General features: G+C 41.3%; 1 protein-coding gene across 2 annotated transcripts; it reads right to left on the bottom strand.

Moving 5' to 3' along the window:
• Positions 1 to 880: 880 nt before the first annotated feature.
• On the bottom strand, positions 881 to 24,652 carry C1QTNF3 (C1q and TNF related 3). 2 transcript variants are annotated; one of them, XM_006116512.5, is made up of 6 exons: positions 24,053 to 24,652; positions 17,803 to 17,914; positions 14,194 to 14,348; positions 10,239 to 10,368; positions 8,837 to 8,936; positions 881 to 3,257 (listed from the first exon to the last, which is right to left on the bottom strand). In XM_006116512.5, exons 1-6 carry the CDS (start codon positions 24,341 to 24,343, stop codon positions 3,098 to 3,100), a joined length of 948 nt encoding a protein of 315 aa, XP_006116574.1. In that variant the 5' UTR covers positions 24,344 to 24,652; the 3' UTR covers positions 881 to 3,097. The 2 variants fall into 2 exon arrangements, with proteins under 2 accessions (XP_006116574.1, XP_006116575.1); XM_006116513.5 differs by having other exon boundaries at positions 24,260 to 24,614.
• Positions 24,653 to 25,752: the final 1,100 nt, after the last annotated feature.

Genomic DNA, 25,752 nt, shown 5'->3' with positions numbered 1-25,752 from the left:
GCTTCATTTGCAAGTGCGGTATGCCTACATTACCCTCCTAGTTCGAACTAGGAGGGTAGTGTAGACATACCCTAATTGACCATTCATTATCAGTGGGAAATAGGTCAATGAGGGACGATAGGAGTTACTATAGAGAAATTTCTGCGTATCTGGCTGATGAGTCTTGCCCACATGCTCAGGGTTTAGCTGATCGCCATATTTGGGGTCGGGAAGGAATTTTCCTCCAGGGAAGATTGGCAGAGGCCCTAGAGGTTTTTCGCCTTCCTCTGTAGCATGGGGTACAGATCACAGCTGAAGGATTCTCTGCATCTTGGGGTCTTCAAAGTATTTGAAGGCTTCAATATCTGAGATATAGGTGAGAGGATTATTCTAGGAGGGGTGGGTGAGATTTTGTGGCCTGCATTGTGCAGGGGGTCAGACTAGATGATCATAATGGTCCCTTCTGACCTTAAAGTCTATGAGTCTATGAGAATGGTACAGCTTGATTCTCGTTTACACAAATGCTGCTTTACGTTCATTTGGCAAAGTAAATGGAACTTAAAATGAGTGTAAATATAATTTATGCCCATTTTAAGACCTTTGTACACTGCCGGTGCAGCATCAGAGGCCTTGATGTAACTGAGAACCTTGATGTAACTGAGAACCAGATGCGTAGTTTTAAATCTATTTTCCATGGGTGTGTAAAACCATACAAGATTCAGGGCAATGGAAAATCAGACAATGAGTATTTAATTGTGTTTTGACCCTTAACACTGGATTTCTACAGTCAATAAACTAAATGAATTCTTAGGAGAATGTACCAAGAATATATGCTTGTCTCCCACATGTTAATGTACTTTGGCTGTTTTTGTGTAATGTAATAAATATAAATAACCCAGTATAATTTTGTGACAGTCTTTATTAGGTACAATGTATGTATAAAAAGGTAAGCAAACATTCTTAACACAAGAAGTAATGAAATTTTCAACAAAAGATTTTTGTACCATGAGACTTATTGGCCGTTGCCATATCTTATATGTGCCTAATATACTTATTCTAAGAATAAGATTAATATGATTTCCTGGTATGATTTTTTTTAAAAATTTTAAGGCGTGTCAAAATATTGCCAGAATATTACATTAAAATAAGATGGGTTTAGATTATGAAAATTATCCTTGGCTTACCACCACACTAAATTCAGACAAAACCTAAAGTTATTCATTAAAATCCATATTTTGTCAGTGTTTGATGCACAAATATAAAAGTAATGAAGATCTTATTGGTCAAGTATCAACGTATTTTCCCATTAAAAGAAGTTGTTTACATAGACTAGGAATTAGTACAAGGATATTTAAACACAGAGGTCAGATTTTAAATTCATTAATCTATTGCACTGATAATGATAATCACTATCCTATGTAAAAAAATTGCTAGAATTCAGAATTCACACTAATGCTAATCCCACCTTCTTGCTATATATTAGTGGTACCTTACATCTGTTACAAATCATCAGTTAAAATGCTTACCGATTCATCCATGTGGGGGGAAGAGCTGGAACATACAGAAGACCCATGAGTTCAGACATCAGTATTAGGCTAGCCTATTTGGTACTGCCAATGCTAAGTTAATGGCAACACAGGATTTCAAGTAATATAACTTAAAAAACAGAGGGCAAATGTTAATGTTCATGAAGACTGTGGAATAACAAAAACCAGAGCCATGCTTAGCATGGCCAGGTATTCTGAACCAGATAAAGTTTCAGTTTATCAGCTAACTAGTGTACTGATGTAGCCATGGTTTGCCATACTGTGATGCCTTTCCTGAAATACTGGCTCCTTGAAACATAACTTCCAGAACAGACTGAGGTAAATGGCACACCTCTTCTGGTAAGTAAACATGAAGGTATTAAACCTTTCTAAGTGTTCCAAGAGATTCCTCCTTCTCCAGTTGGAGGTGCTGTGTGAGCATTCTAAGCATCTGGCAATATGCTCCTAACCTGAAATCTAGTATCCTGCAATCTAATATCCTGCTGTACCAGGTTTCACAGATTGGAAGGCCAGTAAGGGCCTTTATGATCATCTAGTCCAGGGGTTCTCAACCTTTTACTTTGAGACCCCCCTCCCACACACACAACATACTATTAAAACTCAACAGCCAACCTGTGCCATGACGACTGGTTTTCTCCATATAAAAACCAGGGCTGGGGCTAGAGGGTACCAAGCAGGACACTTGCCTGGGGCTCCACACCACAACAGGCTCTGCAAAGCTAAGTTGTTCAAGCTTTGGCTTCTGCCCTGACTGATCAGGCTTGGGGCCCCAGACTTCAGCTTTGCACAGTAGGGCTTTCGCTTTCAGCCCTGAACCCCAATGAGTCCAATCCTGGCTCTGTTTGACAGACCCCTGGGCCTACTCATGTGGACTCCTGGTTGAGAACTAATCTGACATCCTGAATAAAACAAGCCAAAGAACCTCTGCCTTGAGCTGCTCTAAAGCTAAGAAATACTACCATTGCATGTTTTTAAGTGGATAAATGCAAACTAGAGAACTGTGCTACAGTCACCAAGCTCATCTTAAAAGTGTTCAACGGGATGGTGCCATCACCTGAATCTCTACTAGCTTTATTTTTCACATATTTTCTATTTGTAAAAGTTTTTCTAGTCCAGTATAAGCCTGTTCCTCTAAGTCCTCTCTCACCTAGAGTTGAGCAGACTTACTTACTCACAGCCATTTTCCATAGAGGATTGGATAAATGAATGAATAAACAATTATGAATCAAGGATTGTGCAGCTTCTGCTGTATGGAACAAAATCTATCTACACTAAATTTGGGTCAGACTGACCAAACCCCTTTCTAAATAAGTTCTTAAAAAAACCCACCTTCTCCCCCTTTTTTCCTCATCTGTTTTGTTGATTTGTTTTCTTTCTTTTTTTCTACCCCAATAGAAATATGATAGTTGACCACTAGGTGAAACCTAGCTGACAAGGTATCTTCAAAAAAATAAGATCTTTTACCCAGTGTGGACAAGCCTTCCTAATCCTACCATGTTGTTTTCTTATCCCATCAACAGGGAAAAAAAATCAGCTAAGAAAAGCTGCCTAAAAGTGAACACTTTTTTTTTTTACTTTGTTTCAAAAAGAAGAAATCCAGCAAAGGTGGAGAAGCGCTGATGATCTCCATGGAGTGCTCCATTCCCCATTCGCAGCCAAACTTCATCTCCCTTGGCAAGCTTCAGCACTGCACTGTTTCCTGATGTGTCAGCTTTTCCTTTCGATTCATAGCTGAGAATGAATATTGTACAGTTACCCTCTTCTTTTGTCTACAATGATCAACTATGTTACCTGAAAGAAAGGTGCCAAGCCTAAAAAACACACTGCTTTGCTCCATCTTACATTACCTAACAGATTGCTGCCTCAGTATTAGCGGCGAGGAGTCCTGTGGCATCTTATAGACTAACTGAAGTGTAGGAGCATACGCTTTCGTGGGCAAAGACCCACTTTGTCAGATGCAGAATCTGTCGCTTTTGCAGATTCAGACTAACACGGCTACCCCTCTGATACTTGCCTCAGTATTGGTGTCCTTTCATTTGAAAAGCATAGTAAACTTTAAAAAAAAATATATTTGATTTACTAGTCAAATTTTAGAAGACGTTTAACTGCATAATTTATTTTACATTCTGAAAATTTTCCTGACTGATTTTTTTAAACCCTGGCACCTATGACAAGGGAGTTTACCATTTAAAATAATTTTTCATTCCCAGTGGACTGCTTCTCATGCCCTGTTTCTATGTGTTTTTTAAGCCACCAGTCTCTTGGGAGAGGAACTTTGTGTATTTCATAAGACCAACTCTTTCACTGGTATTAAACAGGTGGGACAAAAAGGCTCTTTGGCACCAGCTAGCAAAACATTCACTGCTTTGTAACAGCCATTCCTTCCAGACCTGAAAAACTCTCTGCATTTAGCATACTCCTTTTGTAATACAGGTTGAACCTCTCTAATCCAGCACTCTGTGGTTCAGCAACATCCATGGTCCGCATGATTTTAGTTAGCTGGAAGTCCACTTATCATGGGTGTGACCAAGTTTCCTGTGGTCCCATAAAATTTGTTTACAGCCACCAGTCCTGACTCTCAGTGTTCATTTAGTTCTAATGTAGCCCTAAATGTCTTCTAAGAGCCCCGAAAACAGTGGAAGTGTTGGGAATGCTGCTAGACAATATTGATCTCTTGGGGTTTGGCAAATTCTCTGGTTCAGCACCGAATAGGTCCTGAGGGTGCCGGACTACAGAGGTTCATCCTGTATGTATCTACAAGGAATGCCATGTGAGACTTTAAATGAAAGCGAGGATCACACTGATCTTCATGCTCATTAAGAGGCATATGTATGGATGATATTTAAGGAGTTGTGCATGTTTTAAATTCTAAATCAAGGCAGGATTCAAAACAGCTGTTGAATCAGACCAGGCAAGCCGAGGGAGTGCCCGGGCTCCTACATTAGATAGGTGGAGCTGGCGCTGCACTCCTGGAAGGGATGAGGCCTCAGATGGAAGGGGCAGGGCAGCCAGTCCTCAGTGCCACCGAGACTCGCTGCTCAGGGCTCTGCTGTGCACCGTGTGAGGTTCTGGTGGTGATTTAAAGGACCTGGCACTCTGGTCACAGTTTATATCATAGTAGTAGCGACTGACGGTAGCTTCAAGTCCCTCTGAATTGTTGGGACCCAGTGCAGTTGTCCCCTGTGCTCCCCACCCTTTCTCCATTGGCAAGTCTGAGTCGGACAGAACAAGTTTATTCCATTGTCCTGCAGTTGGATATGTAATTAAGCATTGCAAGTCAACACCATGAAAGCCAAACCTGTGCATGGAATAAACAGGAGAATGGGAAGGTATTGGGAATAGTCTTGTCTCGGAGGGAGGGAGGGAGGGAAATTAACCTTGAAGAACATAAAGGGTACGTCTTCACAGCAGTATTATTTTGGAATAATGGTTGTTATTCTGAAATAACAATGTGAGCATCTCCATAGTAATTCCGTTATTTCGAAATAAATTCAAAATAACGGACAACTTATTCCGACTTCTGTAAACCTCATTCCATGAGGAATAACACCTATTCCAAAATAGTTATTTCATATAGCAGTAGTGTGGACACTCCACTGCTATTTCAAAATAGCTCTGCCTCAGGGTCATTCAAAGTAATTACTCCCCAGTGCCTCCTGGGGCTCCAACTTGAGGTAGCACATGCACATTAGGGAAGCCTGCCTCTGACTAATTTTGAGACTTCACTGTAGTGTAGATGTGCTATTTCGAAATAAGCTATTTCGGAGTATTTCTTCCAGAATAGCTTACTTCGAAATAAGCATGCCGTGTAGACATACCCAAACAGAATGCATTCTTGGGTGACATTTTGGTACCTGTTCACTAAGGAAAGCCTTGGAAAAGAAGGGGAGAATCATGAGTGCTTGGATCCTGGTTTGGCTGAAAACTAAGACAGAATCCTGTGTGGGAAATTCACATCATTAACTAGGAAAGTTAACCAACGGTAAGGGTAGAGCCTGGTTTGCATTTTATGTTTTTGTAACCACCTCTGTTTGTATGATCATTACTCACTCTTTGATAATAACATATGACAATAAAACAATGTATTGCTTTCACAATACGTATATTTCAGTGTTGTGTTATATTGGAGCTGATCCTCAAAAAAACTGGTGGGTGAACTGTTCCTTTGGAGACAGCTCACTTGGTAATTTCTGTGCTTGTCCTGTGGCTAAGGGCTGGACATTACAAAGGAAAGAGGACTCCGGGATTGGGGTGCATTTATTATTAACCTGCGAGGCAAGGTAACAGCTGGCAGAGCTCCGAGGAGAATGTTTAGGTGGTTAACTATCTGGCAGTGTCTGGGAGCTGACATTTGGTTCTGCACAAGGAACCTTCCTCTTGCTGGAGAGAGGAGGTAATAAGTTGACCCTCAACCCTGGATACCCCTGGGAGGCATTACATAAGGACCCCCCCCCATAAACAGCTAACTGCAAATTCTTATGATGAATAAGTGACTGGGCTCGAAGTCTGTCCTTTTGGATACAGCCAATGGCTTCCGATTCCTTATCACATGAGTATAATAAAGACTTCAAAATATTTTTAGCTGAGATAAATTCACCGCAGAGTGTGAGAGGTCATGATTAATGGCACCCTAGACACTGAGGTGGCTACAGCGCTGGGCAAAGTGCAGGCTTAATTGAAGCCAATTACTCAGTTTCTGTTGAGGATCCCTGACTCTTGGAAGGCAACTGCTGGGCTATTGAGGCAATTGTCTCAGTAATTGGGAGGATATGTGGGGGAAGGAATAAGCAGAAGAGGGATGCTCAGAGGGTGAGCATGGGCTAAAGGGAGAAGGCCACATGGAAGTCTCCCCCTGCTAAAGCCCATGATAGGCTCCTTTATACTTTACCAGGGAAAAATAAATACACAGGTGCTGAAAGAACAACAAGCCACTGTGGGATTCTATTTAAAAGGCCAAGAAAGACGTCAAGTAGTGTGGCACACCCAGTTGTGACTGAGACACTCTGTAACACAATGACATGAAGTACAGCACTTAGCCTTCTTACTGATCCATAGCACTGTAGCGGAAATGTCACCTCTCTTTAGTATAACTTGCTTTATTGGAACAGTCAGTAAGGCTGTCATTTAAATAAGAGGTGGGGAACCTAAGGCCTGGGGGCCGGATGTGGCCCTAGGCATGCCTGGATCTGGCCCCTGAGATTCAGGAATTCCCTCCACCCCCATCCCAAGCATGTGGAGCCCACACTGGTAGTCCAGTTCCCCTGCTGACCTCCCCTGTGGGACTGAAACACACAAAAATCTACTAGCCTTGGCCCCCCCTTAGGCTCTGGTGTGTGAGGGGAATATGAGGCATGTCTTTCTCCTACTCAGTCAGGGGCCACATCAGTGTGAGGGTTTGGGAAGGGGTTTGCTTTCCACTTATGTGTGCTCCCGACTGATTTTTCTGTGGTTCAGTGGGCCCTGATCCAAATAACTGTTCCCCACCCCTGATTTCAATGGTATGTATTGTATGTGCCTCAGAATCAACCGCGGGCTGAATATTGTTGTTTTAAGCTATCACAGTATGTGACCATTAGAGCCCAACCCAAAATCCATACTGTGACCATTTGCAGAATCTATGTACAATGTATAGATTGTGGCTGATGTCATGGCAGTTTTTATTATAAAATTGTTGCATCATGGAATACCTTAGAGTGGATGTGGAAATCAGCATTTACAGATAAGGACTCCAGGAACAACTGTCAGACATTAAATCTTAGCGAGTGGAGGAAATGCCTTGTGACAAAGGACTTGGCTGAAGCAGGAAAAAACCCATCAGTGAAATAAAGAAACCAAGTGTTTGAAGAGTGACATATAAGCATGAGGACTCAAACATACAGGTATGTCTACACTGCAAAGTTAATTCAAAATAACAGCTGTTATTTCGAATTAACTTTAATAGTGTCTATACATGCAAACCACTATTTCGAAATTAATTCGAAATAGTGGAGCGCTTACTTCGAATTTGGTAAACTTCATTCTATAAGGAGTAACACCAAATTCAAAATAGCTATTTTGAATTAAGTGCTGTGTACACACTTAATTTGAAATAGGGGGCCTCCAGCCCTTCCCAGGGAGCCCCGGTGGCCCCTCTGGGCACAACCAGGAAAACTTACTCTCCTCTCCCCCAACCCCAGAGCCATTAAAGGGGTAGACCCTGGCCACAGTGCCTGTGCCAGCTCCAAGACTGCCAGCCCAGAGCCAGCAGTGGCCACCAGGGCCCTTGACCCAGTGGCCCCAAAACATGAGCCAGCAAGCCACTGGCAGCTCCACCACTCCCCAGGATCAGTCTGTAAGCTCCCAGGAGCCTGACAGGGGCTGGAGAAGGCAGGCAACTTCCTGGTCCAGGATGGAGATCTTGGACCTTATTCAGGTTTGGGGGGGGATGCCCCCAATGTCCATGATCTCCACACTAGATGGAGGAATGTGGCCATCTATGGCAGGATAGCTGCCAGCCTGGCCATGCGAACCCAGGGTAGGAGTGAGGGGCATGCTTTTGTAGCAGGGATGTACTTTTTAAATAAGGGTCCAGCCAAAGTTAGAAAAAACTAGCTGACCCATAGAGGAAAAAGATAATCATGAGCTTCTGAAGAAGGATGGCAAAGAATTTCCACAATTGGTGAGGACCCCGAGGGCAAGGAAATGAGTATAGATGTGATTGGTTTTACCCATACTGCTAAGTAAAGAGCTCTGGTGTTTAGAATCCTGTGTGAAGTCTGTCTGTGTGTGTTTTTGCTTTCACTATGTGTGTGCCCCTGAAGAGTAATAGCACCTAGATAAAAAAAGCCCCAAGTACAGGCAGTCCCCGGGTTACATGGCTCCGACTTACATCGGATCCCTACTTACAAACGGGGTGAGGCAACCCCGCACTAGCTGCTTCCCCCCAGCAGACCAGGGAGACGCGAAGCTAGTGCCCCCCCCCCCCAGCAGACCAGGGAGATGCGGAGCGGCTTTTCTCAGCAGACACCTCAGCTTGAGAATAAAGGACTGAGGGAAGTGAGGTGTGGGAGAATAAAACTGAGCTCTGGAGAAATGTTTGGCTAGAGTTTCCCCTACAATATGTACCAGTTCCAACTTACATACAAATTCAACTTAAGAACAAACCTATAGTCCCTATCTTGTACGTAATCCAGGGACTGCCTGTATTGTATAATGTTGGGACACCTGGTCACCCTAGTTTCATACTACCTATATCACCTTCCCTACAAATGTGTAGCAAGAACCAATGTCTTTGCAAATCTGTCTACCATGGTGAAGATCACTCAACTTACCTATATAAGCTGAAAACTGTATTGCCATTGTGCATGAGGTATACATACACTTCCTCCACATCCTCATGTTTCATCATGCTGAAGGTGAAGAAATACACCCCTGAAAGAGATATCAAACCATATCTATGTGTGTTTTATAATGATAAGTAGATGGATACATTCCACAGTTGTGTTTTTTGGTTAAAAAGAGAAGAGATTTTGCAAGATCTAGGCCTTGGTGAAGTCTTTGGGAGTTTTCCCTTTGACTTCATCCAGACCTAGATTTGATTCCATCATCTGATTGTCCACTGAGCTCAGGGGGTCACTGAAGTCAAGTTCCAAATAAATAAATCTACTTGCAAATGACAGCGCTTTCCCTCCCAGTCTGAGAAGGAAATTATTAAAACATGCAACCCAATGACCTTCCCCATCTTCTTCCCTTTCCTACTTGCTCCTATCAACTCTTTGCTTACCCTCAGAAATTTAAAGGAAGTGACAAAATGACCCAATGTAACTTCAAATTCCTCACCATATTTTCAACAGAAATTATTCCTGAATCAGTACAACCTGTTAATAATCATTACAGAGAGAAAAGCGGAGCCGCAATTCATTTGTACATTTAAAATCCAAATTAGGATTAAATATGGATTTAGAATGGTTCTCTCACTAGAAAAGCAATTTTATCTCTCTTGGTATTCACACCTCCCCATCAACTGCTGGGATTAAGCCATAGTCACCCTGAATGAATTGGTCTCTTTAACACTGGTCCTACACCTGATAAGTAACTCCCTTCTTTGATATCTATCCATACACATACACACACAGTCAGATGAATGGAGTAGAATTCACAAAGTAGTTTTGACCCATGAAAGCTTATGCCCAAATAAATCAGTTAATGTTGCAGTATAGACATACCCTATTTCAAAATAACTAGCGCTACTCCAAAATAACTTAGTCCGCATCTACATAGTAGGCAGTTATTTCAAAATAGTGTCAAAATACTGTCAAGCTGGAAGACTTCTTACTCTGACTCCTGTAACCCTCATTGAATAAGGAATAAGGGAAGTCGAAAGAAGAGTGCACTATTTCAAAATAACTGCTATGTAGATGCTCCCTATTTCAAAATAAGATTTGAATAGCTTATTTCAAGTTAAGCCCTGCAGTGTAGACACACTCTTAGTCTTTAAAGTGCCAAAGGATTCCTCATTTTTTTAAGACACTAACACAGCTATCCCTCTGCTTAAGCCCCCTAGCTTCTCCAAACTGATGTGAAGCTAGGAGTTCTTGGACCTAGAGTCTAGTCCTAGTGTAGTCAATAGCTACGCTTCCTTTAATTTTAATGAGGCCAGATTTTTCCTTTAACCAACATCTGATTGACATTTTCAGACAGAAACTTACACTACATTGCTTTATAAATACTCACCATTCACTGGGGCACCAAATCTACCAGTCATAACATCAAAGAAATTTCCAACATTGGTTTCAACACTACTGAAGATTATTCCACTGTTCTGATTGCTGAAATGAGTTGCCATAGAAGCCATGAACGCAATCTAAAAAATATATATATTTTATTTAACTAGTGGTCAATGAGCAGGAAAAGGACAAATATAAAAACACGATATACCGGGTTTTTTTCTGACATGTGCAGTATATTTATCTTCATTAATGACATGTTCTTTTAGGGTCTGATCCAATTTCCATTAAACTCCAGTAACAAAACTCCTATTGAATTAAACTTCAGGAGGAGCAGGCTCTTTGACTTCAATGGAACTATTCATTGTGTATGTATAAAGTTAAGCACGGTGTAAAAGTAAGTGTTTGCAGTTTAGCACCTTAGTTTTAGATTTTGCTTTTACTTTAAAAGCTTAGAATGATATGATAGAAACGTTATAATGTAACGTATAGTATTTTAGCATAAAAATGATAACATTGGCTTGAGTAGTTCCACAAATTTATTTAACTCGGTTACTGCTTTTAACACAATGTTAATTGTAAATAAAGCTTAGTAAACCCCATACATGTTGTCAATCAGAAATGGCTTAAGCGATTCTGAGGCCATGTGATTTCTGCCTTTCAAGCTGCAAAGTCTGAGGGTACATCTAGACTACAGGCTTTTGTCAACAGATAGTGTCAACAAAGCCTCTGTCGACAAAGAGCATCTAGACTACAAGCCGCTTTTTCGACAGAGAGTCTAAACTCTCCACTTTTGTCGACAAAACACTGTAGTCTAGACACACCCTGAGATTCAACATTCTCATCCTCTACCACCTGCTCTAACTTCCTTTGCCGTGCCAACGTAAGCTGCTGGATGGACATAATGAGATAAAACTTAAGTGAAGGGAAAATTTAAATTGACCATCAGGAGAAACTTCTTGCCAGTGAGATATATTAGGCCATGGAAAAATGTTCCAGATGAAGTGGTGAATGTCCCCTCATTTGGGACATTTCAAACTATACTGGACAAGATACTGGAAAATGACCGGTAGAAAACCATTTTCCTTAGGCAGGTAAATGAGCCATCTCTTAGTTTCTGTGATCTCAAGGCAGATTGGTATTGTAGACAGGGTATAGTACTGAGCATGAGGAGACCTAGGTTCTAGAAGGCAAAGATATTTAATTTCTGTGACTCCGTTTCTGTTAAGTGCTTTGAGATGTAGAGATAAGTACTTAGCAGTAAGTCTCATGGGAATGCTTGGCTGAACTACCACCAGAAAAAAGACCCCTTCAGAATAAAAAAAAAAAAATCATATCTGTAGGTTTGGATTCAGTGACAAAAATCCTGGGCCCCTTCCAGAATTTCAAAGAGATTCTGTTTGGTCTGATTTCTCTTCTTCTTCATGTATGTGTTAGACTGGAAAGCTGGCAAAATTCAATTCAGTTAAGTTAATGTGTTGATGTGAAGTAGTTTACAGTGATGATTTTAGTCAAAGGATTATTTTTTGTCCAAATGCCATTTGATATTTCAATCAACTCTAATCTGTTCTTCTGGAGCTACCCAGAAAAATAAAAAATTAATGCCTTCCTTACACTTTGTCTCATTTTAACATAGCAGATCAGAAATGGATTCATTGTCTCTTAAAATAGACTTGTTTTTTTTAAACATTACACATGGAAACATTTTTTCCTTTCTCTAACTACCCCACTAACATTCCAAATCATAATCTAGTTTTAGAAACTATAGATTATATTGGACTGATACTTTTTAAGCAAAACAACTTGTTATAAACAATGGGGAAATTCTGCTTAAAAGTTGATAGCATGATATTCAGTTGTTGAACATCATTTTCAGTTCCACCAGAACATATGCATTGGTAACAGTTCTGATAGATAACTTCAAAGTTAGAAAAAGATCAACAAGGAAAATAACTGTAACAAGAATGTTTTCCAAGTCATTCTACCATAAAATTCCTTCCAACTGAAGATCTCTATAAACATTCTCCAGTTACTTTGCTGTAAGACAAAGGTCAATTAGATTTGAAAACATTTTCAAGCTGCGTTTTATTCAGTACAAAAACACTATCTTCATGCGGCATTTATGACTAAGAATTTAATTACCCATAATATCAGGAGATTAAAAGTTACTGCCACTACACTGCACATATCTAACAATTTTACTGGTGTTTTTGCTGTTAATTTTCATGTCTTTTATGCATATGCAAAAATGTAATTGTGTTATGGTTGTTGTGGAACCACAACTTTGAATTAAAGATGGGCCCAAAAATGTGGGCCTGTAAATTCATCCCACTACATACATTTTGTTCCAAAAGTTAGAGTATGTTTGGGTTTAAGGTTCCTTTTGTATATTCTACTTAGTCTCTTCAGTGGTACACAGGGCTCACGGCTGAAGGAAATGGAGTTGGTGGTACTGGATCATAAAGCTGATGGATGCTCTTAAGGCACCTAGGCCCAGTTTTTTAAAGAAATTTAGACATAGCTGTCTAAATCACATAGGTCTTGTAGTGTCTAGAGAAGCAATGTCCAATTTTTAAAAGTGACTCAGGCATTTAGACTTCCAAGTTCCATTGACCTTTAGAGCTAGTCTAGTTGGTGAGTTAGTGCAGGCAAGCTGGGGTGTAAATCTACAGTGACTTGTGTGCCATCCGCTAACTATGTGTGTGGATTCTGCTATTGCATACTAGAAATGTACTAGTGCACTTTGATCTACTCCAAGAGCATGTCAGTGTGCACTAGAGAACTTCAGTGTGCACACAGACAATTAGTGCATGGCATGCTGGTGTACTGTAGAGTTACACTCTAACTTCCATGTGCCAGGTCTCCATATATTTAAGCCCTCAGACTCCTAACACATATTTGAAAATGAACATAGTCATCTAAGCCACTTAGAGCCAAATTTTAGGATTATTTAGATGTCTAAAGATGCAAATAGGTGCTTAGTGGGATTTTTAGAACTGCCATGATGATTTTGATAATCCTATTAGGAGCATAACTGAAACTTTAGGCATTTAAATACCTTTAAATATCTGTCCCTTATGCCCTGAAACTCTCTGGAGCAGCCACCTAAATTACTGTGAAAGTCTGGGCCCTCATGCCTCGTGTGTGTGTTTAAGATGAACCACACAGTACACCAGTGGTCCCCAACCTTTTCAGGTTGGCGGGCGCCAGAGGGCGTGGCCGTTCGCCCGCCGGACGCCAGGGGGCGGGGACACTTGCCCGCCCAGGGGCGGCCCCCCCCAGCCACATGCCTGGGGGCGGGGCCCCCCCCATAGCCACGCGCCCGGGGCCGGCGCCCCCCGGCAAACGCCGCGCGCCCACGGCCGGCGCGCCCTCCCCCCCCCCCGTAAGCGCCGCGGGGCCAAGGCTGGGGCCGGGGCCAGGGCACGCGCGGTGCCCCCGGGGGCGGGGCCAAGGCCGGGGCCAGGGCCAGGGCACGCGCGGCGCCCCCGGGGCCGGGACCGGCCATGCGCCCGGGGCTGGCACCTGCCAGCCCAGATTGCTCCGCGGGCGCATGTAAAGTGCCCGGCGGCGCCATGGCGCCCGCGGGCACCGGGTTGGGGACCACGGCAGTACACCAATATGCATTTGATAAATGTTAATAAAAGTGTGATTGTGTTATTTACTGTTCTTTTATCATGTGCCCATTACCTGAAAACTGGCAATAAACAGATATTCCAGTTGGAGGGGTTTATCCTCTGTCCAAAAAACATTTATCTGTTTGCTTTCTAAAATAAAGCTATAGCATGATCTGGCAACAGGATCACTCTGGCAATATTTGCAGGACATGTTCCTTAATAAATTACCAATGCTGTGTATCACACCATACTTCTAGATCTGTAACTGTATTATGGTAATCGGATACTGTCTTTGAGAGAGGAAACGGGAAAGCTACACTAAAACACATGCTAAAAACTTTGTACCTGAAGCTCTGGTGGAATCCCTGGGTAACCCTTCTCTCCTTTCGGTCCATGATTGCCACGATCTCCCCTTGGTCCAATGTCCCCTTTGTCTCCTTTTTCACCTTTTGCTCCTTCATTGCCAGGTGCTCCATTATTTCCATTGTTTCCATGATTTCCTTTAAATAATCAAAGATTTCTGGTCTATTTAAATATTCTCTCGTTCACTCCCCTCTAATCATAACTGAGACCTAGGGTGTGTCTAGACTACATGGCTCCGTCGATGGAGCCATGCAAACTAGTTTACCCAACATAGTCAATGAAGCGGGGATTTAAATAATCCCCACTTCATTAAAATAAAAATGGCCACTGTGCTGACAATCAGCTTCACGAGGTATAAGGGAGCGGTTGACAAAGGCTTCCCTTGTTGACCAATCCACGTCTAGACTGCCGCGCTGTGCCGGATCAGCTGATTGTCGGCACAGCGTGGTGGCCATTTTTATTTTAATGAAGCAGGGATTATTTCAATCCCTGTTTCATTGGCTATGTCCGCTAAACTAGTTTGCATGGCTCTGTCAACAGAGCCATGTAGTCTAGACATACCCCTAGTGCTTCCATTTCCACCCCCGCTTTATGACAAAACCTCTTCAATATAATAAGGCCTGAGGAATAAACATTGGCTATAGCGCTAACCAGGTAGATTTAGGAGGGTTTAGGATTTTGGTGGGAGACTTTTTAAAAGGAAGCATAAATACCTTTAAGGAATAAGGAACATGTGATCTAGTGCTGGCATATAAAATGTAGACTTCTCAGGCCATTGCTCAATTTTAGTGATAGCTTTTGATAGCGGACTAGTTGGGACTGCTGGGGAACAAAGTGTTTCGGGGCTGTTGAAAATAAAGGAGGTTTGGTAGTTGAGTACACTGAACAGTTTGGATTGGTTTTGATTAAGTCTTTGAATGAAGGTTTGCTGTATGAACAGCTGTGCTTTTTTCTCAAAGTAACCTGAAAAGCAGCTTAATAGCCTTCAACTATGACTGCATAATCCAAATGGATTTGGGCAAAGCATTAAATGGTCTTGGGGAGTTTTTCACAGGCCAACGAATGCAACCAATTCTGTCTATGTTTCTGTCTATAGGTGGTTGGTTAGACTGGAAAAAGCTGCTTATGTTACTTCAGAGAAGTCCTGCTCCCTAGTCCACTCCTTCGCCAAGCCCTGTCTATGCTCTGCCTGCACCCCATCCCTGCTCCACCACCTTCGCCCCTCCTCTGAGCAATGTGGCCCAGGGGGATTATGGGGCCTGGCACAGGGTGGAAACAAGGGTCATCCCCCCACACACACTCTTACTGTGGTGATGGGGAGCTGCAGTGTCCCAGCAGCCTGCTCTGCTCTGCCCCGCCACACTGCTCTCCCAGTTCTCTACACCCTGATTCTCTGCAGGGGCGGAAAGCAGCAGGCTGAGAGAAGGCAATGCGGCAGAGCAAGCTCATGGGCTGCTCTGGATCCCACCACCATAGTGAGTGTGTGTGTGGGGGGGGGGCAACCCTGGCTGCCACCCCGCACCAGTCCCCATAATCCCACAGGTCCCTTCCATTCATAGGGCAGTTGAGGCAGCCACCATGGGTCCCTAAAAGTGTGGGAAATGGCCCTACGTGCAGAATCGCTTTGCCTACTGCTATAGCACAGAGGGCCCCAAACTGTGGGGTGCACCTCCCTAAGGTAGAGCGAAGGAATGTCCGGGGCAGAAGGGATGGCAGACCCACACCAGCCCCCATGGAGGGAAGAGTAAGAACGCCACCCAGCCCCTCCCTTCTCCCATCTCTGCATTGGTCCTGTGTGCTCCCAGCTGCATCCCTGGCTCCCAGCTCCATACCTGACCTCATCCGCAGCCTTGGTGCGATTCTGCTGCCAGCCCTACACCAGCCCCCTGCCTCAGTTGCAGGCCACATGGCTGAGGCCAAAAGCAGAGCAGCACCTGGCTGTGGGCTCAGTTATCAGATCCCACTGCCCCTCCACAATAGCTCCACCCCCTTCACCCATCCTCGGCCCTGCTCCAAGTCCCAGACCCATTCTCAGCTGCAATCTCTTTACCTCTGTCTGTATCCACCCGGTACCCTTCCCCGAACTCCTGGCACCATGGTCCCACTCCTCACCCTGTCTGGAGGTGCTGCTGTTGTATGTTAGTGACTCCCATTATTTAGTATCCGGTTAGGACTGTAAGTCAGCACTGCGTCTGACCCCATATGGTTTTCATTTAGTCATACAAGTCTAGCCCTTCAGAAATGGTCAAATTCAGTGCAAATATCATACAAGCACTCTGATGTAGTTGCTGTGGTGGTCTGTAAACCAGCACTGAATTTGGCCAAGCTTTAGTTTCACATTGGACAAGCACAGAAATAGGTCCATATTACAAAATACAATCCAGTGCATTTATAGTATACTGACTGGCACTGCTAACCAGGAGCAGGGAGAGGGATGTAATGCAAAACATTGTACCATTTCCTAAGCTGCCAAATACTGATGTCTTCACTTTCCCTTAATAAAAATTTTTGTTTCTGTATAACAAGCCTCCCCAAGACATTTCCCCTATGGCCATAGAGTTATATAAGATTTATGCAAAGGGTTGATGGCATTGATGCACCTAATAAATCTTATTTACAATAGGCTAATGCCAAAAAAAATGTCAAAATAACATGTTATTTCTTACATTTTTGCCAGCCAAAGCTGCTTATTTAAACAGACCTCACCATTACTGGAAACTGCTACCATCAGAATATCAACAATCAACTCAAAGAAATATTTAATAGGGATCCCAGAACCAGAGTTACTGTCAGCAATGTGTAGAAAGAGACAGAAAGAATGAAAGCAGTGAATGAGTAATTAAGAGAAAAACACAAGGCTGTTGAGGAAAGCTACCCAGTCTGAGACATACTCCTAGATGTGCCACAACTGTGTTATAAATTATCATTTTCAAAATCATGAAGATAATTATTAAATCAAATCTAAACCCACTGTCTAATCTCCCTTCCCCCTTCCATGTATCTCCCTCTTTTTCATACCCCCACACATGAAACAGACCAAATTCTTCCCATTACTAGACTGCTTTTTTATGTACAAGAGAAATCATACTCTGTCAAACTGATCTTCTTTTTACATTAAGACAGACAAGAAAGAAAAACAAAAGTATGTTCCCAATGAGAGAGTATAGTGCGTGTCTCTTCTGTAAATGTTTGCACCATATGAGAGGAAGAAATGCCTTCTGTTTTGGAAATTTACAAGTCATCATTTACAACACAAAGAAAACAAAAGCAATATCCACTCCAGGGTACATTCCATTAATTTCAGTGGAAGTTTCACTCATATGACAGAGAGCAAAATTTGGCCTGTGAACTATGAGAAACATCACGTTCATTAGTGATGGTTCCATTATAAATTAATTTTATTAGCAATTGGTTTTTATTAGATTAGAACCTAAAATCTGTCTCCAAGCCCTCACTCAAGTTATGGGAAATTTTGTATCTGGATCCAAATCCATATCCAAGCTCTGCTCCTTTCTTGGGCCAGTCTCTGCTTTTAACAGATCACAAGCTACAGTTAGACTGATCAGAAATCAATTGCAATGACATTTTTACCTGGCATCCCAGCAGGCCCTGGAGGTCCAGGTGGCCCTTGATAGCCTCGAAATCCAAATTCTCCACGGCAGCAGCTACTGCAGTCTGGATGTTGAGGTCCACTTTGAGGGGGCTGAGTGCAAAAACATAGATTTTAAATAAACCATTCATAGAGTGTATTTGCTATATATACTAATGCATCCTGGTAGCAGAGTCTCTACTATGGCCCCTTGTTTGTACATGCCCGCAAGCTTTCTGAAAACTTCTCCTTTGAGACTGAAATCTTCCATTCCTGGTCTCTCCCTAATAAGGTTGGTTTTGAAATTTTTAAAATTGTTATTTATTTACAACATCATTTCGTATTAGTTTCCCCAGCTGAAAAAATATTCTTAAATAAATAAGATCAAGGAACTAAAAAATGGTAGAACTTTTAACTTGGTCTCCAATCATGTATTTTGCTGTATGCAGGTAAACCACAAGTACCAGCAGGAATTCTTATTGACTTCAGTGGCCCTTGGTGCAGGCATGCTAGCTTATATGCAAAGAATAGCAGGATCAGGGCCTATGATTCAATGTGGACCTCACAGCCTCTGCTAACTCTAAAGCAATATGAGGCTGGATTTTCAAAGAAGTGTATGCAAAAGTGCATGTGCCAATTCCAATTCATGCATGAAAAATGGATGTGCATGGCTGAACAAATATGTAAGCGAGGCATCTGCAAAAGTACTCAGGCACATATGAAAATCTAAACCTCATCTGAAAAGATAACATTTGAAGCACATTTTTATACTCAGTGTAACATGATGGAAATCTTACACAACACATTATTCATATGATGAACTATGTATCAGCAAAAATATATTTAGTATGAGTTATATATATTAATATTTATTGTATAAGAAAGTCCTATAATACTATATATTTATATAGTGCTTTTCATCCCAAAGGATTCCCATTAATTTAATCATACCAATGTGGTTTCACATTCAGACTGGTAGATTTCATAACTGCAAAGGATTTTCTTATAGTCATATTGATTAAGTAAAATTACAAGGATTGTAACGAGTTAAAGTTGAACTCCTTTTTCTCTCCAGAAAATATTCTGTCAAGTTGTTCTCTGGAAAAAAGAAGCCCAAATCCACTAATGATAGGTTGAGTTGGCAACCCATTCATGGCAGGATTTTATATAAGTGACTTTGGGGAGTTATATGTCATTTGACATTGGTGTTCCAAATAGAGCAAAACTCCTTTGTAATTTCAGCCCACAAATGCTCTGCTCATCTATCAGAATTTTTTTCAAAAATCACTTCAAACAGACCAATCCTATTGTTTATTGGGGAAATAATGAGCATGACATGAGGTAACACAAATACATTCTATCTTGTTACTAAGGTGACAAGTGGGTTCTGTTGACATATGGCACCAGAATCCTTAGTATATCCTACAGGGCTGGCTGATGGGTTATTCTTGTTAGTATTTAGGTGGGTGATCATTCATAAAGTGATCATTTGAAAGGAAGAACTCTTCTCTGTGACACCATTCAGATCAAACCCTTACACTGAGCCAAGAGACAATATGCTGTCTTGATACATGAACCTGATGACCTTCTGACCACACTTGAGGTCATTAAAGATTCCAGGTTTTTTTACAAGACTTGCTAGAGCCAGTTACAATCTAAGAAAATCCACTATTCAGAGATCTAGAAAATATCTTCATTCTAATCTTCTGTCTGTTCCAAGAAATGTGTGAGACAGATGATTTTCACAAGCTTCTGATTTCAGTTCTTGTTTAGGAAAATAATTTAACTGGTTTGCATAGGGCTTTGATAGATGGGACCTAAATGAATCTTCGAAACCCATTTAAAAGGTTATAGAAAGTAGCTCTACATTATTCATCATGCACATTTAAGTCTCAAATCCCCACATTTTTACTTTAAAATATATTCATCTCTGTGGAGCTCTGTGTACCCTCAGATTAAGAAAACCTAACCTAAAAATTCATTGTTTTGGAGCATTAAATATGAACAGATTTTTTTTCATTCCTATGTCAAAAGATTTTTTAAGTCCAAAAGGACAAATCTTAGGTCAAAATTTGCCAAAATATTCCACTGATGTTAATTTGGCCCTTTTAAAATATAATATGTTAAAGCTACTTTCTCTAACCTTTGAAATGGGATTTGAAATTCATTTAGATCCCATCTGCCAAAGTCCTTACACATTTTATTGCATGGCAAATCTGTGGAATTATTTCATCTCTGAATATTGGATTTTCTTAGATTAACAGCTAGGTAATTTAGCAGTTTAGGAGGAAGCTCTTAGCACTTTATTGTCAATAAAATTTCTCTAATTTGAACCTTTGGAGCAGCCATAATGGGAGACACAGACATTTTTCCATTTCCTGCTGGCTTTCTTTAAAGTTTTATTTTACTTTATCCAAAACAAGAAGTTAAATAAATGCCCACCACAATGGGTCCTGTTCTGAATAAGAAGGGGGCAAACTGGTGTACATGGGTGGGGTGGGAACAACATTCTTCTGGCTTCCTCTTGTGGCCAGAGATATTTCCACAACACCCTCTCTCCGCCCCTTCTTTTCAGGATTCCTTGGGAGTGCCTATAGTCTCTCTCAAGGTAATCCTCAGCTCTCCCCTGAAAATAGGTCAGCAGCCCAAAGCAATTGAAAATAGTCCTCAGTGTCCCCAACACAATGTCCATCATAGCAACCTTATAGCTTGAACCAAAATCCAGTGCTCCTTCCAGTTATGGAGGTTTTATTCTTCTCAGCAGAAACGTAGCCTTATGGGGCTGACTTCGTTCCTCTGTCACCACATACTCTGTTCTGAGAGGGAAGGAGGTATATATATGCCTCTCCTTCTGAGACCTCCTCCTGATTGGCCAGGAGGGAGGGGAGACCTACCCCACTCTGCGCTGTTGGGGCTCCTGATGCCAAGCCCTTAAAGGAAGTGTCTTGAGATCTCTCCAATCCATTGCTAAATCCCCAGGACCACCTTCTCTCCTCCAGTTTTGGTCAGTTCCTGAGACTGCCCTAACCTTCATTTACCCCCCCCCCCCCCCTTAGGTTTAAAGAGCCAGCACACACCATAACAAAGGCCTCCTTCCTCCTCCTCTAGTCACCTCATCAGGCAAAATAAATTAAATAAACTGCCAAAAACACAAGAAGAAAGCCAGTACATTTAGAAGCACTCCAAGTATATCAAGCAGGACAAGAAAGAAGATTGTATCTACATCTCTTCCATACAAGCTATAGAGCTTGAGGAAATCATGATACATAGCTCATATGTTATCAGCTGTATGGAAAATTCAGCACAGGGAGAGGTTTATTTATTCTCTCTAGCCCAGAGGGTCTGCAACTTATGATTCTCAAGCCAAATATATGGCTCAGTACGAAACCAAATATGGCTCTTTTGTCATTCCCAAAATACATGCAACTTTTTAAATTAAAATGAACAATGCAAAATTTTAATTACTCACGTCAAGATGGTCTTTTTGTCTATTTCATCTTTAACCAGAGGTGAAAGTAAGGAAGTGCATCCTAGTAAGAACTGGCTGTACTCTGGCTGGAGCCAGCTGGGGCACTCTTCTCGTTAAAAGGGCTGGTTGAGGGCACGCTGTAGAAGACATGTGCACACTGCCAGCTGGGATAGTGAGAGGGCCCCAGCAGCCCAGCCCGCATCTGGCCATGGTGTCCTGTCGCTGGCCCCAATCCTGGGGCAGGCCTTGTGGTCCGGCCCCCATCTGGCCTCAAGAAGGGCTGGTGGTGGCCCGCCTCCTGCTGCGGCACAGATAGGAAGGGAGGCCACGATCCAGCTGCGGCAATCCTGGCCTGGCCCTCTCATCCAGACACTACCGCCCAGGAGCAGCAGCCCAGCCCCAGCCAGGTAAAGTAATCTGGCCCCAGGACCCCCGCCCCCCATATTCGACTTTCTACCCCCAGCACTCTGCCCTGCCTCCTGCACCTCCCCCACACACCAGCCCCCTGCTCTGAGCCCTTCATACACCTCAACCCTGACTCCTGCACCCCCACATCCCCAAACTGCACCCCAACAGCAGTCCCATTAAATAAAGTCTGTGAGTATAATGTTCCATTTATGCTATTAATCATGTCAATTATCAATAATATTAAGTTATATATTTTCAGTCATGCAACTGGGCATTCTTATACTGGCTGCTTGTTGACCACTTGTTCCGAATTTTGATGCAGTTTGGCTCTTTGGTTTGAAAAGGTTGCTGACCCCTGCTCTAGCCCCTCTTTACCACCTCACAAGCTCCTTAGACAACTGGGGGAAGAATTCTCCTGGCACTGTCATAACATAAAACAGCTGCAGACATGGGGGGCTTTCTAGGGACACAGAAATAGTTCAAGGGAAAGCAGCTGCTGGCTGTTCTGCTTTCTATTCAGGATCATACAGATCTTTAGAGAAGCCCCAAATTGGGTAGACCCACAAGGAGTTTGTTCCCCTCCACCTGAGAATGCATAAGCTCTAGTGATGCAAAAGACCCATTATATCAGTCCATTCCATGCTGGATTGCACCTACTGCACATTTCATAGTTTTTCATCTAATTTTAAGTGAGCCAAGAACTGGGATTGCATCATTTCCCTTGAGAGATCATTTCCCAGACACAGGAATGTTGGATGTAAATGCTGTGTGCCAATTGGCTGAGTCCCTCTCACTCAATAAGCAGTTCCATTACTGTAAGTGTAAAGATCATGTAAATACTTGGCACCAAATTCTATCCTTGGATATACATGTAGCCCCCAATGACTATAATGATACTAATGTCAGAGGCAGAATTTGGGCCTTTTTTGTTAACAACAAATTTGCATTAAATTATATATTACTAAAAATAAATTGAAAGACAGTTCTTAAAGTACAGTCCACTAGATCTTGAATTAAAGGAGAGTCTTATTTTATTATTAACACATAGGGTCTGTGGAGATGCAAATACAAAGCATTCCATCCAGTAGCAGGAAAAGGAACACAAAAACACTAGCTGGCTCCTCACAATATACCCTCACTGATCATACTGTTTATGTAAATAAGTTCAATTTAATGTAAATTAAATTAAATCTACTTTTCCGATTTTGTGAGAACAGAAGTTGTGTAACAAAGAAAATGTATACTCTATGCAGTATAACTATTAAACTGTAGGAAATGTTGTTGCTATATTTTAACTTATTGTCTTGTGTTACCATATCTCAATCTGCTTCATTTAAGCCCATTACAGTTACCTAAAATCAAAACTCATCTCTGCTTGTCACAAAACAATTATTATCTATCCCACATCTGCCGTCTCCTGCTTTTGGGAATTCAGGATCCAGTGCTGAGACTGAAAAAAAGTATATACTACTATCAACTGAAAACTGTAAAGACTCAATCATTTGCACTCAGTAAAGATGTTGTTACTGACTATAAAACAGTGTACAACAAAACTTCCTGCCCCAAGCTGATGAAAAGCTTTCCATTTTGTTTAATGCTTAATAAAACTTCATCTTATCCCCTTCAACATTTTTCCTTTTAAAAATATGTGAATTGCAGTACTTTACATATGACAAGGTGAGGTAATTTTCCCTTTGCTGGGACCTAGTGACTAGAATATATACAATGCTACATAAAAGATGCCTAGCAAAAAGCAAATCATTTAGCAGTCAATTTAAGAAGCATTAATTCTGGGGGGGAAGGGGTTAAACTAAAATAAAAAGGGTAGCAAATAGACATAAAGCATGTTACATTGTGCCTACTTAGGTCTTAAATACGGTGTTACTGACAGGATTTAAAAACAAAACCTAAGAGAGACCAACCACTACAAATATTTGCTAGTGCATTAAATGATTTTCTCAAGCTCAAAAGGATATATTGATTTCTATACGTATGTTTTATGTAACCTGGGATTTTTCTCTCCCCGTTGAGCAGTATCCTTTAGAATAGCATCTGTTAACCAATTTCATAATTTTTCTTTGCATGCATACAATTTCATAAATAGATTATAAACCTTAGTCTTCCAGAAAAATATTCTGCAATAATTGAAAAACTGTATCTCATAGGATCAAAATTTCACCAGAACTGCTGGTTACATTCTCATTGCCCGTACCCCACTACTGGCTCTACCAGTTCATTATAAGAGTCTGAGAAGCAACCCAGTAGCATACAGACCAATAAGCAGTATTAATAAACCTCTTCTCTCAAATATATCATTTATAATCTTAGAAAAACTCTGATTTCAAAGGTATCCTTAGAAGATTAATTCAGAGTACCTGGACTCTGTCTGAGGTAGTCTGTGCTACATCATCTACCTCTGGTCTCTGGGCATTTTGGTCTGTAGAAGTGCTATTATCATCAAAAGTCGACTTTATAAGTTGACTCCGCTGTTTCAATATTTCCCTGCTGCTGGAACCTTTATGGCCAGTCTGGTGGTGACTTTGCAATACTTTGGCCACCACTTTATTAGATCTTCTGCTCACCTCCATGTATTCATCTTGACACAGGCAAAATGGAATTAAAAACAAAGCCAGCAGATGCCAGATGATGAAATCCTTCACTGCCATGTTACTCAAAACAACAGCTTCTCAAGAGTCCAGAAAATGTCTTTTAGGAGAAGCCCGTTGACTGCATCAGTAGTTATGTGGTCCTTGCAGCTATTTCCACTGTTAAGCTTGGCACTGAGACCAGCACCAAGTTTTATACGTTTGTGAGCAATAAATAAAACCATGAAAATGCCAAAGTGACAGGATTCTTCATCCAAAAATCAGTCATGCCTCTTTAAACAAACCAAGCATTATTCACCACAACGAAAATTGATTTGTATGCTGGAAACAGCCACCACATTTAATAGACTCCTGTGGTTTCCATTTGGGGGCATTTAAAAATGTGACACTTTTGGGGGTAGAGGTGGGCATGTTTTTCATTTAAGTGTGAAAAAATGTGATGAAAAGAAGCACATGTGGCTAATGGCTTATGTTGCTTGATTAGATATGGACAGGCTGCGAATTCACACTCTGAAATATCTTTTGGACACAGTCATCTTCTTTATTTGCCAGGAAACTCACACACATGACTGCGTCAGCTCAGTCAGAAAAAACCATCCAAGAGCAATTAGGAAACAAAAGTACAAGAGAGCCTTTTGCACATGAGTCTGACTTAATGACTATTTTTGACTATGCTTTTCATTTACTAATAAAAGAAAAAATACATTTTCAATGTCAGTTCACCAACATGGGAAGGTGACTGGGTAAACAAGTCTGCAATGCTAGGTTGAATTCAGTTTCACACCAAACTCCAATTTTTCAGCATGTAGTTTGAACTTCCCCATAAGACAATATTTTTATTTCCCTTCAAGTTTCCTGTGTTTTGCTAAATGCAATTGCCAAACCAAATTTTATATTTTCTCTGCCAAGTAAATAAGAATTACCACAAAGCTTGTTTGATATTAAGAAGAGAGAGACATACAATTATATACGCATAATAACCTAATTTTCATTTTTTAAAACCATCTACTTGTAGCCTTTAGATCTGTACAATTGCAGGAGACAGTCCTGCACATATTTATGCATAAAAAAATTACACTAACATCCCTGAGCTCAAATATAGTTACTAACTTGCACAAATGTTCTCAGTGTTGGGGGCCACATACCAGTGTTATGAAATAAATCAGGCTAGATGATCACAAAGGTCCTTACTGGCCTTAAAAAAAAAAAAATCTGTGGAGCTATCAACCCGATCACATTGCTGCTGAAGACAAAGAAAAACAACTGTTGGCTCCCCTGAAAACAGAACAGTAATATATATCTATATATATATATATATATATATAATATATATATATATATATATATATATATATATATATATATATATATATATATATATATATATTCATTCATTCAAATGCATGCCCAAGTTATTATGCTTTTTTTTCAATACTGCGGGGTGTTTGGTACCTTGGGAGGAGTGGAAA

Source organism: Pelodiscus sinensis, chromosome 6 (genome assembly GCF_052426305.1).
Source record: "Pelodiscus sinensis isolate ZL-2025 chromosome 6, ASM5242630v1, whole genome shotgun sequence".
In the NCBI taxonomy this organism is placed as follows: Eukaryota; Metazoa; Chordata; order Testudines; family Trionychidae; genus Pelodiscus; species Pelodiscus sinensis.
This window is presented reverse-complemented; position numbering and strand designations above follow the sequence as displayed.